The following is a 15,923-nucleotide window of genomic DNA, read 5'->3' on the forward strand; positions in this document are numbered from 1 at the left end:
GCTCCTGGTTCTATTAATTTTTTCTATAGTTTTTCTGTTCTCTATTTCATTTATTTCTGCTCAGATTTTTATTATCTCCTTTCTTCGGCTGGTTTTGGGTTGTTTTTGTTCTTTTTCCAGTTCCTTAAGGTATGAAGTTAAGTGGCTCACTTGGGCTCTCTCTTGTTTGTTCATATAGGCCTGAAGTAATATGAACTTCCCTCTTATCACTGCTTTTGCTGCATCTCATAGATTCTAATATGTCGTATTGTCATTTTCATTAGTCTGTATATATCTTTTGATCTCTGAGCTTATTTCTTCTTTGACCCATTCATTTTTTAAAAGTATGTTGTTTAGTTTCCACATTTTTGTGGGATTTTTTCCTCTTTTTTGCAGTTGAATTCTAGTTTCAAGGCTTTATGATCAGAAAATATGCTTGGTACAACTTCGATTTTTCTGAATTTGCTGATGTTATTTTTGTGGCCCAACATATGGTCAATTCTTGAGAATAATCCATGTACAATGGAGAAAAATGTATACTCTGTCACTTTGGGATGAAATGTCCTGTAGATGTCTATCATATCCAGGTGCTCTAGTGTTTTGTTGAAGGTCAATATATCTTTATTGATTCTCTGTTTGGATGACTGCTCTAGAGCCATCAGCAGTGTATTGAAGTCTCCAAGTATGATTGTATTTTTGTCAGTTTTTATTTTAAGGTCAATAAGTAGCTGTCTTATATATTTTGGTGCTCCTTGGTTTGGTGCATATATATTAAGAATTGTTATGTCTTCTTGATTCAGTGTCCCCTTATTCATTATGAAATGGCCATTTTTGTCTCTGAGTACTTTTGCTGTCTTGTAGTCAGCATTATCAGATATGAGTATTGCTACACCTCCTTTTTTTGGGGTGTTGTTTGCTTGGAGTATTGTTTTCCAGCCTTTCACTTTGAATGTTCTTATCCTTGTTGCTTAGATGAGTTTCTTGTAGGCAGGATACAGTTGGATTTTCTTTTTTAATCCATTCTGCTACTCTGTGCCTTTATATTGGTGAGTTTAATTAGTTTACATTTAGTGTAATTATTGACACTTGTGGGTTCCCTATTGTCATTTTATACATTGCTTTCTATTAGTTTTGTGTCGTTTGATTCTTCTGTTTTTCTATCCTTTGTTTTTGTTTGGTTGTAATCCATACTTCTTTCCTCTGTTGCTATCTTTTATAACTCATGTGCTTCTGTGGTGGTTTTTTCAAAAGTGGTTACCATTAAGTAATGAAAAGAGTTCCTACCCTGTTCATTGTAGTACACTATCTTGTACTTCTGCACTCCATCATCCTTTGCTACTGTTAATCTTTGTCCTCTCCCCCCTTTTTGTTTTTTGTCACAGTTTAAATTTGGTTTTATTGTGTTCTTCTTGGAGCTTTTACTTTCGGTTTTGTTTTGTTCTTTGTATCTGGTTGGAAAACCCCCTTTAGTAATTCCTGGAGTGGGGGTTTTCTGATGATAAATTCCCTCATCTTTTATCTATCTGTGAATGTTTTTATTTCTCCTTCATATTTGAAGGATAGCTTTGATGGGTATAGTATTCTTAGCTGAAAGTTCCTCTTTTTTAGGACTTTAAATATTGGTGTCCACTCTCTTCTAGCTTGTAGAGTTTCTGTTGAGAAATCCGATGATAATCTAATAGGCCTTCCTTTATATGTTGTATTCTTCTTTTCCCTGGCTGCCTTGAGAATTTTTTGTCATTGGTTTGTGCCAATTTCATTATGATGTGCCTTGGAGTAGGTTTGTTGGGATTAAGAAAACTCGGTGTTCTGTTTGCTTCTTGAATTTGAGACTTTAGTTCTTTCCACGGGCTTGGGAAGTTCTCATCTATTATTTGTTTGAATATGTTCTCCATTCCATTTTCTCTCTTCCGATATACCTATTATTCTTATGTTAGTATTTTTTATGGAATCAGACAATTCCTGAAGGGCTTTCTCATTTTTTTTTAATTTTTGCATCACTTTCTTCTTCTCTCTGTTGTGCAAGTTGCTTGTCTTCTATTTCACTAATCCTACCTTCTATCTGGCCTGTTCTATTAGCTAAGCTTGTTACCTCATTTTTCAGCTCGTGAATTGAGTTTTCATCTCTGTTTGATTTGTTTTTATAGTTTCATTTTCCTTGGTGATATATTCTTTGTGTTTGTTGTTTTCTGAGCTCCCTAAATTGCCTTTCTGTGTTTTCTTATATAGAGTATTTTTAGGATTTCTATTTTAAATTCTCTGTCATTTACCTCCAAGGTTTCCAATATATTAAATTTTTTCTTTATAGATTTTCCTCATCTATCTGTGCTATCTCTCTGTCTTTTGTATCCATGATATTCGATTTCCTTTTCCTTAATGGCATCTGAGGGTGGTTTTGTTGATAGTACTTTGCATTCAGTGCGGGACTTCTGGAGGCTCTAGGATAGATTTTTCTGTCTCTGGTTGAAGATCTTGTTGAAATTTTGAGATTTATCTGTATTGCTCCTTACAGCGCCATTTCTCTGACGTCACTCCCCATTGATTGCTTCTCATATGTGCATTGACCAGGGGGCTCCAGCCGAGTCAGTGACTCCTTGATCAAGCCAGTGATGTTGGGCTGCAAGCCAGTGACCTTTGGGCTCAATTCAGCAACCATGGGGTCATGTTGATGACCCCATGCTCAAGCTGATGAGCCTGTGCTCAATCTGGCAACCTCGCGGTTTTGAACTTGGGACCCTCAGAGTTCTAGTTCAATGCTCTATACACTGTATCACCACCAGTCAGACTATAATTTAAGTTTTACCATAAAGAATTATAGTTTACTGTTTGCCTCATTCTCATATCCTTTTATTCACTAAGACCTCCCAGTTATTCCTTTGAATTATATTCCACATCAGTTATCTTGCATTCCTAATGCCACACCCACATCTCAGGTCATTTCCTCTTATCTCTGGGGTCCTGCCCTATTTCCCTCACTTTTATTACTATCCAATCTTTCCCATGTCCACACTCTCATACTTACAACTACTGATTAATTTGCCTAATATTCTATTTCATTTTAATACATACCTGCCAAAAATGCTGAGCAGCTCATCATTACCTATAAATTTAAGTTTTCTCTTCCAGTTTAACATTTAAAAAGCTCCAGAATCCACCCTCAAATATGCTCACTTTAAGTTCTGTTTTTCTACATGAAACAAATTGTTCCACTTACTTTTCCCTAGCTATGACCTGTACTCCATTCTGGTAGCCATGACATTTTCACCACCTGAAACACCTTTTTCCTTACCAGTTCTCCTTCTGCGCCCTTTAAGACCCCCTACTACAGGTTTCCCTTCTTTATTAAGCAATCCTTAATCCCCAGCCCAATCTACTAGAGTCAAGACACCAGCTTTCCTGGAAATAAAAGGCAAAAATAATATGCAACCCACAATGTTTTCTTTCTTTGCACATCTTTAGCACTTGTCACCTGTAGCACCCATTTGTCTTATTCTACACTGCTGGGTAATATTCTCTTTACATGAACTGTATATCTCTTATTTCACCTATGTTATAGATTTCTCTAGTGATACACTCTTTTATTTGTTTTTCCCACTGTATCTACTCTAAAGCCTTACACATGGTAGGTGGTTAATATTTTTTTACTTCATTCATAACTGAAATATAAAACAATCATAAGGGAAGCCTTCCCCCCTTATGAGATGGTCTCATAGAAAGTGGTGTATTCTTATGCTGTATAATCTCATATATAAATAATAAAAACATCAAATGCTCAAGAAATTTATATTTCTAGCTTTTATTCACAATGTTTGATACTATCACTAGTAAGTTGCAAAATGACTAAAAGGGGTTAATCAACCTAGAATCACTCATCTTGTCTTACAAAACATTTTCAAAAGGTGTTTTGTCCTCCATTCCTACCACTTGGTTTTAGTTTCTTCAGAAAGGTATTAACTTCATGTGTAAATTAAGAGTCTTTAGGTAACAAAGATTTTAATAAATGTGCTCATAATTGGAAATAATCTTTTCTCTGAAATGTGCAATATTTTTATTAATATTGAGTTTCTTTCTAAGAGTTATTGCCATGGGCTTACTATTTATAATTTAGGTTTGTAGTTATAAATCACAAAGTTCCCACCTGGATTAGAGTATATTTACTTGAAAAACAGCATAATATTAACCTACTAACATGAGTCAAAGGAAAATTCCCCACAAAACTTCCCTGTTCACCACTTTAATTAACTGCTGCTATTCAGTCTAAAGTTTTTCAACACAACTTAAATGACTGAAACAGAGAACCTCAGCCAGAATTGGAGTCTCCTAACCTATGAAGTCTCAGGTATACATATGATTATTTACATGTATTATAGCACATTGAATAAAATAGGTAAAAAAATGTATTCTAGCCAAGGCCAGCTTGTCAGTCCCTAGACACTAACTATGCAAACTCAGCATGATCTTAGCCTACAGGGAGAGGTAGAAAGTATGTAAGAAACCACTGTACCATGGGAGCATGAAAGTTTGAATTGGGAATTATGATAAATGAAATTTTGTAAAAGTATAATGTAATACAGCAAATATAACTTCTATAATTGTAACCTCTACCTATAAATGAGTATAGGGTGACATCTGCCAGGATTTTGTATTTATAAGAACTTAGAACCTACTTTTGGTATTTTCTAATAATATTCAACAAGAAATGTTTAGTTTAGACATGGTGAAGAGGCTCCTAAAAGTAATATCATATCAAAGCCAAGTCTTGGATAAACTGCACCAACTCATATGGCTTAAAGAATAATTTTTTCCCTGGCCAGATAGCTCGGTTGGTTAGAGCATCGTCCTAAAGCTCAGAGGTTGCCAGTTCGATTCCCGGTCAGGTCAAATAGAGGAACAGCTCAATGTTCCTCTCTCTATCTCTATCTCTATCTCTATCTCTATATCTCTCTCTCTCTCCCTCTCTCACTAAAATCAGTAAAATTTTTAAAAATTCTTTAAAAAAATAATTCTCTCTTTTGGAATAAGATTTGTCTCACTTTAACACATGCATTAAAAATGTTTAAATATAAATCATGATCCATCAGTAGGTAATGAAATCAATGTTGGGTCAATAACATCATTTTTATGTGCAATAGAACAAAATCGAATAGAAAATATGAGAAGCTATCATGTGCTAAAGATAAGCATGATTTTCTGAAATTTTTGTTTCATTTGTTATGTGTATCTATGTACATGCAAACATATTCCTGTTATTAAAGTATATTATATAAAAATTGTGAAAATCACTCATTTAAACAACTCAAGAACCAACATTTTTCTAGCATTATTTGAAACTAATAAAAAGACAATGAGACCAAAGTAAATGAGCAATCTCTTAATTCTCTGCAATCACCACCAAAACTACCATCATTTATATTGGCATACAGGATAATTGTTATTAGATTTTGTTTTATTTTGTGGTAAGCCAACATTTAAGTTGATTTACTTTATTTTTTTTTTAATTTTTAAAAGATCAAGGACATGAAGGCATGCAAAGACTCAAATATGACAACTGTGCCTTTTTTCTCACCACATAAATAAAGATGACCTCTGTAATAACAGTATCTGCAATATGCTACTAAAAAAATCACTGAAGGAAAGTGACATTTTAAAATTCAGTGGAAAAAAGAAATTTTAGAAACTACTGTCTCTCCCAAACACTCAAACCAAACCCCAAGTGAATTCACCTTGTCAATAAAATTAGCCCTTAATTTGAATTAAGGTTTGCAAACAGCACACACAGAGTGCCTAGAGGAGCCTGGGAAGAGGAAGCAGGACAGACACTAGAGAGTGTAAGCCTCAGCCCTGGAGGGGCATTTCAAGGACAGACATAAAGAAAAGTGCCCTCTTTTTGCTTCCCATGTAGAATATATGGTCATTCATGGTAGGCAACATCCATGAAGAGAACTCACAACACCTGGAAGTTTTCAATAGGCAGAGAAGGATCTGGAATAGCAGTGGTGGTAGGGTAAAGGATAATTACTGAGGATGAAGAGGACATAGCTGGAGAATCTATTTGGGACCAGCCCACTTGTAGTACAGACTAAACCCTCGCATAGCTGCAATTTTAGACCAAAGATAGTACCCCACACATGTTGTCCAAGGCCCAGAAGAGATTTATCCAGATTTTAAAATTATCTCCCAGTAGTAGCTGAGTTCATTGGACAAAACAAGACAAGTGTCAAAGTAAATTAAACTCTATAATTGGGGTTGCCTCGAGAAAAGAAATGGGGACTTCACTGTGTGACTGCCAGATTCAGGTATTTAATCCATAGGGACCTTTCACAGACCAAAAGACCAAAGCCACTCATCCCAGCTCTGATTTCTGTATGAGAGTGTGTCTTGAAGAAAACTGTTCAGAGATGAAAGTAGGGATCCTAAGTTTAGAGACCATGTATACTCCACCCCCTGAAAAGCAGAATGAGGAGGGAAATGTTCCTTTGATGGATTTGAATGTACTAAGGAAGGCAGAATTAAGAAATAGTTTTGGGGATGATTTGCTTTGTTTTTACTGGTGCAAGAAAATGAGAGCTATTTATTTATGTTTACATTTTCTCTCCCTGATTTTAGGACAGTTACCCAGGTCTTCTTGTCACAAATAAGATTAGGCAAGCTCTTCTGGCCAAAGTAGAGGTTCCTGAAGAAAATGTCTTCTCCTGAATTTTGTTTTAGAAAGCCTAAACTCAGTGAGGGAATTCCCTGTTAAGAAAAGGAAGAGAAGTAGTATCTTTGAGAGAGAAAGTTTTCAAAGTGGTCTTCCACTATAAGAAAAATAGAAAAAAATTAAGGAGAGGGAAAACCCACTATGACTAGGAAGGGGACAGAAGTCTGAGTTTCAAGAAGTAGAATGGGAACCTAACCTACTGCTCCCTCAAAATTCCCCAGAGAGAAAGAATAACAACAGAAAAATGACCTAGCCACAGAATAAGCTCAGGAACCCTGGCATCAACAGAGATTTTCATGTTCATGTACAGATGGGCTTAGCAGAGGCATTTGCCTCCATGGGACCACCTAGGCTTGCACAATCAGCATATTGCTAGCAAGGAGTGTAGACTAAAAGACCCACAGACGTCTTCAGGAATATCCCACTACTTACTTGGTGAGAAATGGAACACCAGCCTCAATCGAATAACTGATATTGACTTTACAATGAAGGGGAGTTACAGTCTGACTTAAATTCAAGATGAAATAAATGTGGCATCTCTTCCTGCTTCATCACACCTGATGCATCTATATTTTGTAATAGTAATGATGGTTTTTAAAAAAACGCTTTCAAGTTAGTAAATAAAAGCAATATAAAATTGTATATTTGTATCTGCATCTGAATTATATTTTATTGAATTCCATACAGTGAACTAAATATTTGAACAGCTCTGTGGACTATATTTAAATAAAAATAAGTTTCACTAAACATAATATAGTCCATTGATGTTTATGATTTATTGAGCTCATTAAGTTTTACCACTCTGCATCACCAATGGCTTTTGCAAATACATAGTCTCTCCCTCCAAAACACATAACACCATCTTTCAAATAGAATTTCCATTTGTTCTTGCTTCGATGAACCTGGAGGGAGAAAAATAGTCTAAATTAATAATTTTAAAGTCAAAAGATTAATATTTACATTTATCTGTGCATCACATGTGATTATTCTGACCCTAAATAGCAGTGCTTTAAAAATAAGACCTCAAGATAACTCCTATCTTTGAAGAGTTTATATTTTAGAAAGGATGGGAGAAACAGAAACCTAGTAAATATATAAATTATATAGAATATTTAAAGGTGATAACTACTATGAAAGGGTGGGCCTGACTTAGGAGATAACATCAGAACGAAGACTTAAAGAAGTTGAGGTATAAAGCCAGGAAGATATTGACTGGAGAGCAGTTAGCAAAGCAAACAGAACTGCTAGAGTCCTGAGGAGGGGCATGCCTGGAATGTTCAAGAACAGCAAACAGCTCAGGATGTCTGCAAAGAAATAAACAAAGAGGATGTAGTTAATATATCAGAAATCTTTTAAAGTGGTGTTTCATTTTGAAGAAAAAAGTCATAATAAAGCACCAAGCAAAATCAGAAGATATAGCTTACAATCTACTAGATTCTATCAGCTATTCTTTGAATTCAGGAGGTCAGCCTAGACACAGACAAAATAAAAACTAGGAAATCCTACTATCTCAAGTAAGAAATTATAAAATCACTGTTACCTTTGGGAAAACCACAAATGACTACCTATTTTAAAAACCTTAGAAATGTATGATCTGAAGTCAAGGGTAAAAATTAAACCTAGTTGTTGATGCAAATAGTGAAAGCAGGAATCAGAAGTCTGTAATTACTATTCAGAAGCATTTTGTGGAAGCATAAGGAAATAGAAAGGATAAACCTCCTAATGTGAAAAGAAAGTCCTAATAATGGAAAATTTCCCAATAATGAAAAACCTCCTAATGTGTAAAAAGAAAAGTCCTAATAATGGAAAATTTCTTGTCAAAGTTTGATTCCCAAATTTTCACTTGCATATATCTTAAAGCATTTCAACACAACAGTGACAACAAAATCCTGAACTCAGAAATGGTGATAAAATCTGACCAGTATTAGAAGAAAACAATAGCAGTAACAACTCTTTCAAGTAGATTTATCAAGTACTATATTACATTTATGCTAGAAATTCAATAAAGATTCAATATTAGAAATTTATTAATATAAAAACTATATTGCTAGACCTGAGGCAACAAATCATATAATCATCTCCAATAATACTGAAAAAGCACTTGATAAAACTCATGCATTTCTTTATTTTTTAACTCAAAATAAGAATCAAAGACTATGTCCTACACACATACGTGTGCACGCACACATACACACACACTCCTACTTCAGCCTGAAAGTTATTGACTTAATGCTTACAAGGTGAAAACCTAAATGTATCCCCACTGAAGTCAGGACATAAATAAGTACAGCCACTATTATCCAACTTTTCACTCTAGAGACACTAGCCAATACAATTAGACAAGAAAGAAGTCAGGATATAAGAATTGGAAAGTATGAAATAAGTTTGCAGATGCAATGACTACATGTATGAAAAACCTAAAATAATTTTTAAAATGACTAAATATAGGAATTATTCAGTATTGCCTAATTGATGATGGTACAATGGATAGTCTACTGACTTGGGACCCTGAGGTCCCAGGTTCAAAATCCCAAGGTCATCAGTTTGAACGCGGGCTCATCTGGCTTGAGCATGGACTCACCAACTTGAGCACGGTGTCACTGGCTTGAGCATGGGATCATTGACAAGACCCCATGGTCACTGCTTTGAGGCCAAAGGTCACTGGCTTGAGCCCAAGGCCACTGGCTTGAGCAAAGGGACACTGGCTCATGTGGAGCCCCCCACCCCCAGACCAAGGCTTGTATGAGAAGCAATCAATAAACAACTAAAGTGACACAACTATGAGTTGATACTTCTCATCTCTCTCCCTTCCTGCCTCTTTCTCTCTCCAAAAAAAAAAAAAAGAATTCAGTATTGATACAAAATATAAAGAAATTCATAGCCTTTATGTATATAAATAACAATTAAAAGACATAAATAAAGAGCTCATTTACACAGCAATAAAAGAGAAAATAGCTAGGAAAAAATTTTAAAAATACTTGATCTACTGGTACCATTCAACACACTCTCTTTTAGCTGCTAGGACACTTCTGGTTTTCTACCTAATTCTCTAGCCAACTTCTTAGTTTTTATTTCTTTTTCTTTTTTTTAAATCTCTTAGTTTTAGCCAGAGACAAAAGGAGAGAGAGAGACAGGAACATCAATCTGTTCCTATATATGCCCCGACCAGGGATCAAATCGGCAACCTCTGCGCTTCAGGCCAATGCTCTAACCAACAGGACTATCTAACCAGTGCTTAATTTTCTTTACTGATTACTTTTCATCTCTCTTACCTCTCAATTTTAGTGTATCAGTAGTCTTCTTTCTGTTTATATCCACTCTCTTGGCTATCATAACTAATCTCATGGCTTTAAATACCATCTAGATGCTGATGGCTCTCACAATTCATATCTCCTGTTCACACTTTTCTCCTAAACTCCATAATCTCATGCAAATGCTTCAAGCATCTCTTCTTGAATGTCAGACAAATTTAAAACTAGGACACAGATAACCTCACCCCCAAATCTCACAGTCTTCCCCATCTCAGTGGAAAAGGACATGCATTCTTCTAAGTGCTCAGGCCAAAAATCTTAGAGATATTCTTTATGCTTCCTACTCACACTCAGACTGGATCCATCAGCAAATATTAGTTCTACCTACACAGCATACTCATTTTCCAACCACTTCTCCCAGCTCCACTACTGCTATTATTACTCTTGTCTAAGCCACTATCCTCTCTCACCTGTATTAATGTATGCCATAACTAGTTTCCCTGTTTTCACCCTTGTCTCACTTCAATCTATTATAAACAGAGTAGCCAGGGGTAGTCCTATTAAAAATATAATCAGGTGTCATTTCTCTGCTCAAAACTCTCCAATGATTTCCCATCCAAAAACTAAAGTCCTTAAAATGGACTATAAAATCCTGTCCTTCACCTCACTTACTGCTCTGACCTCCTCATTGTTACCTGAACACATAAGTATACGTCTACCTCAGCACTTAGGTTTTACTGTTCCCTCTGTCTGAAATGCTTACATACCAATATCCTCATGGTTTATTCTCTTACCTCCTTTTGATCTTTACCCAACACATTCTTCTGGACATCCCACTTAAAACTGCAACCTATTCCTCCTTAGCATTATTAAAATACCAAATTCTGTTAATTTAATGTGATTTCAATGAAAATACCAACTGACTTTGTTTTGAACCAGACAAGCTGATTCTGAAGTCAGTACAAAGAAATAAACATAACATCCAGGAAAATTCTGGAAAAGAAGATGATGAAGAAGTGCTAACCCTTCTAGATAACTAAAAACCTCAATAATTAAACCAATGTAGTACAGGCCCAAGAGCAAACAATAAAACATAAAATCAAAAAGTAGACCCAAATATATATAGAAATTTAGCAAATGATAAATCACTCTTCTATCAATGTGGACAAAACAGACTTTTCAATAAATAATGTTAGGAAAATTAGGTAGCCACCAAGAAAAAAAGTTGGAATCACATGCCACACATTATACTCCAAAAATAAACACCAAATTGATCAAGAACTTACATTTTAAAAAATAAATCAAAGAAATACTAGAAGAAAATATGGTGAATCCCTTTAAAATCTTGAAGCAAGAAAGAATTTTCTATTCATGACTTAAAACTTAGAAATCATAAAGATAAAGGTTGACAAATTCAAAATCTGCATGAGCCTGACCAGGCAGTGGCGCAGTGGATAGAGCGTTGGACTGGGATGCGGAAGACCCAGGTTCGAGACCCCGAGGTCGCCAGCTTGAGTGCGGGCTCATCTGGTGTGAGCAAAGCTCACCACCTTGGACCCAGGTCGCTGGCTTGAGCAAGGAGTTACTTGGTGTGCTGAAGGCCCACGGTCAAGGCACATATGAGAAAGCAATCAATGAACAACTAAGGTGTTGCAACGAAAAAACTGATGATTGATGCTTCTCATCTCTCTCCGTTCCTGTCTGTCTGTTCCTATTTATCCCTCTCTGACTCTCACTGTCTCTGAAAAAAATAAATAAATAAATAAAATTTTTAAATCTGCATGAAAGAAAGAGAAAGCACTGAGGGCGAGCTGAGGAAAAAGTATTTCCGCATATATCAAGGCTAGTTTCCCCCAAAATAAAAGAACTCTTAGAAATCAATAGAAAAGATTATGAACAAGCATTCACATAAAAGTAAATACAAATGGTCCTTAAACAAAAAGTTAAAATTTTCACCAAGATATCATTTTCCACATTTCATAATAACAAAGATCCAGGTGTCTTATTATACTCTGTTGGCGAGATTGTAGGAAAAGAAATCTACTCTCAAACATTGTGATGGGAGTATTTATTAGACTATCCTCCAAGAGAGCATTTTTGCAGTATCTAACCATATACATTTGCCCTTTAACCCAGTAATCTCACTTCTGGGGATTTATTTAATAGATATAACCACACAAATGAAATGTCCTATGTACATGGTCATTCAACAGCAACCACCTCAAAAATAACTCAAATATTCATCAATAGAGGACTAGTTAAATAAATCTTAGTAATTCTACAATGGGATGTTATATATAGCTATAAAAATACCAGCATAAAGATCTCCAAGATATACTGTTACTCCTTTAAAAAACAAGGTACAGAATACAGTATTGTCTGTGCTGCCTTTCAGGCTTGTACTTGAATAAAGAGACTCTGTAAATATATTAAGGGACTAATATAACTGATTATTTATTTGTACTAAGGCAGGGACAGGAGCTACTGGTAGGAAGCACAAATGGTGAAAAAGTGGGAACCAGACTGCATAGTATACCTTCTATAGTGTTTTGTTGTTTTTAATTATGTGTATGCTATATTAATTCAAAAAACAAAACATATATATATATATATATATATATGGTCTACCGGAAAGTTCTGTCCGTTTTTGGAATAAAACAAAATACAAATTTTTCTGACTTAATTCATGTGACATCCATCTTGAATATTTCCACACCAATCCTATCTTCTGAATATGGTCCAAAATGGTTTGCTGAGCTGAATTAAGCCTTTCTGCGATCTCCAATGTTGTCAGAAAAGGATCTTGCTCCAACATGGTCTTAACAACATCGTCATCGATCAAAGATGGTTGCTCAGAACATGGCTTATTAGAAAGGTCGAAATAATGTTTCGAATTTTTCAAACCATCTTCTACATGTCCTATCAGAAACTGTACCTTCACCAAACACTTTCAATAAATTTCTACATGCTTCTGTAGAATTTCTTCCTTGTTGAAATTCGTATACAATACAGTGGCGTAAATGAACTTTATCAGTAGCCATGGGTACACTATCGCTTCACACATAAGACTAATGTGAATCAACTTTGTTTTAGTTAATTTGCTATGTCATTATGTATACATTAAGTGATAAAAATAGAGAGGCACACATGTGCCAAATAAACATGTGCTTACATGTCAAAACTTGTGATAGAAACAGACAGAACTTTCCGGTAGACTTCATATATATATGTATGGAGAGAGAGAGAGAGCTACTATGCTACACAATTAGCAATAACTTATTGTACTAGCATTTGAGGAACAAAGTCAGCTATAAACAAAAGTTTGAAAGTGTTAAATGAAGATGCAACGTATTCAAAGTTTCACATCTAACTATAAATAGTGTCCAATTTATAGCATAGAATACTCCCATCTATAGTAAAAGGTTTCATTTCACCACTAATCTTCCCCATGATGTCCTTATTACTTTACCCTTTATAATAATTTTAGATATACACTAGGCTTCTGAAATAACGTGTCCATATGCTTTAAGTAGTTAATTCTCAGTCAGCATGTTGACCAGTAACCTTTATTTAACCTTTCCTCAGTGCACATCTTAATATTTGCAAACTATTTACCCAATTGTTAACATAAATTTTAAAGGTAAATTCCATATGCTAATCAGAACCAGAAATATACTCTTTGAAAAAGTGTTGCTCAAAATTTAATGAGCACACAAATCACCTGGGAAGTCTTGTTAAAATGCATATTCTGATCCAGTAGTCTCGGGTAAGACTCAAAATTCTGCATTTGTAACTCTTCCAAGGAGAACTGACACCACTGGCCTTCAAAACACACTTAGTAGTAAAGCTCTTAACAGACAACTGAAAACTTAATTTGCTTGAGTCTTTCAATACGACTTGAAACAAGCCAACCAATGACCAGAACTGGAAAACTACTCTTTTATAAAAATCCACTGCCCTGGCCAGTTGGCTCAGCAGTAGAGCGTCGGCCTAGCGTGCGGAGGACCCGGGTTCAATTCCCGGCCAGGGCACACAGGAGAAGCGCCCATTTGTTTCTCCACCCCTCCGCCGCGCTTTCCTCTCTGTCTCTCTCTTCCCCTCCCGCAGCCAAGGCTCCATTGGAGCAAAGATGGCCTGGGCGCTGGGGATGGCTCTGTGGCCTCTGCCCCAGGCGCTACAGTGGCTCTGGTCGCAACATGGCGACGCCCAGGATGGGCAGAGCATCGCCCCCTGGTGGGCAGAGCGTCGCCCCATGGTGGGCGTGCCGGGTGGATCCCTGTCGGGCGCATGCGGGAGTCTGTCTGACTGTCTCTCCCTGTTTCCAGCTTCAGAAAAATGAAAAAAAAAAAAAAAAAAAAAAATCCACTGCCACAGTGCCCACTCTACTCTGACCTTATAGGTACATTCTCTCTGCACGCTATCTTTTTATCATTTCCTTAAAAAAACTTTTCAGTAGTTCCCTAGTGCCCTGGTTTCCATTAAAAATTTTAGTACTTAAAATATTAATTAATTAGAGTGCACACTCAAACACTAGATTTGTTAACACTATACATTTAATATCATTCCTTCTACCTACTTCACAAGGTTGTTTGTTTTAAGAAACAAAAGAAAATGTCTGAGAAAATACTTTGAAAAATACGAAGCACTATGTCATTAACTACAATAAAATACAACAAAAAATACTTTATCCATTATGGTCTAGAAAATTATTTGTGCCTCTTTGGAATACACATATAATTTAGTGTTTCATAATGTTTTCTCCATAGAAGACAATACACAGTTTATAAAGAAGTAAACTAAGTTTGATCCCTTTTCTATTTCCTATTCCTTCTTATGCTTATGCTTATTGGCACCTAAACTGATATTTCCTATCTGTATAAAATGTTATAGGAAAGAAAAAAAACTTATTTTTAGTGAAAATGATTTATTTTTACAATTCTAAACACCAAGCTCTGGTTTCACCCAAGTATACTGAAATTGTTAAGGAAAAAAGTCAAAGATGTAAATAAACATGCATTCATTAGTCATCAGGGAAATGCAAATCAAAACTTCAATGAGATACCACTTCACACTCACTATAATGGCCAAAATCAAAAAGTCAGATAAGAAGTATTAGTGAGAATATGGAACATTCTAAACCCTCATATTCTGTTGGTGATGGGAGCGAAAAACGGTGCAGTCACTTTGGAAGACAGTCTGGTATTTCCTGAAACTTTTATCACATTACCTAGGACCTCCACTGCTACAGAGAAATGAAAACATATATTCACATAAAAACTTGTACGCAAATGTTTATAGCAGCATTTTTCTTATCAGCCAAAAGGTAGAAAAAAAATCCAAAAGTCCATCATTAAAAGAATAGATACTGGCCCTGGCCGGTTGGCTCAGCGGTAGAGCGTCGGCCTGGCGTGCGGGGGACCCGGGTTCGATTCCCGGCCAGGGCACATAGGAGAAGCGCCCATTTGCTTCTCCACCTCACCCTCCTACTTCCTCTCTGTCTCTCTCTTCCCCTCCCGCAGCCAAGGCTCCATTGGAGCAAAGATGGCCCGGGCGCTGGGGATGGCTCCTTGGCCTCTGCCCCAGGCGCTGGAGTGGCTCTGGTCGCGGCAGAGCGACCCCCCGGAGGGGCAGAGCGTCGCCCCCTGGTGGGCAGAGCATCGCCCCTGGTGGGCGTGCCGGGTGGATCCCGGTCGGGCGCATGCGGGAGTCTGTCTGACTGTCTCTCCCCGTTTCCAGCTTCAGAAAAATACAAAAAAAAAAAAAAAAAAGAATAGATACACAAAATGTGGTATATCCATTCAGTAGAGGAGTAGATAGCACAGAAAGGAGTAAAGAGCTGTTACATGCTACAACGTGGATGAAACTTTAAACATTGTGTAAAGAAGCCAGTCACAATAGACCACATATTACATAATTCCTTCCATATGAAACTCCAGAACAGGGAAATTTAAAGAGACAGAAAGTAGTTTAGTGGTTCCTCAGGCCTGGTAGTA

At 36.3% G+C, this 15,923-nt stretch overlaps 1 protein-coding gene across 1 annotated transcript in view; it reads right to left on the reverse strand.

Annotated features, from left to right (window-relative positions):
* Nucleotides 1–7,473: 7,473 nt before the first annotated feature.
* Nucleotides 7,474–15,923, reverse strand: part of GTF2A1L (general transcription factor IIA subunit 1 like) — a 54,032-nt gene continuing 45,582 nt past the window's right edge. Inside the window, exon 9 of the mRNA XM_066378307.1 lies at nucleotides 7,474–7,581. Within this exon, the coding sequence (XP_066234404.1) occupies nucleotides 7,474–7,581 (108 nt within the window). The remainder of the gene's footprint in view (nucleotides 7,582–15,923) is intronic.

The sequence above is a fragment of the Saccopteryx leptura genome, chromosome 3, assembly GCF_036850995.1.
Source record: "Saccopteryx leptura isolate mSacLep1 chromosome 3, mSacLep1_pri_phased_curated, whole genome shotgun sequence".
NCBI lineage: Eukaryota > Metazoa > Chordata > Mammalia > Chiroptera > Emballonuridae > Saccopteryx > Saccopteryx leptura.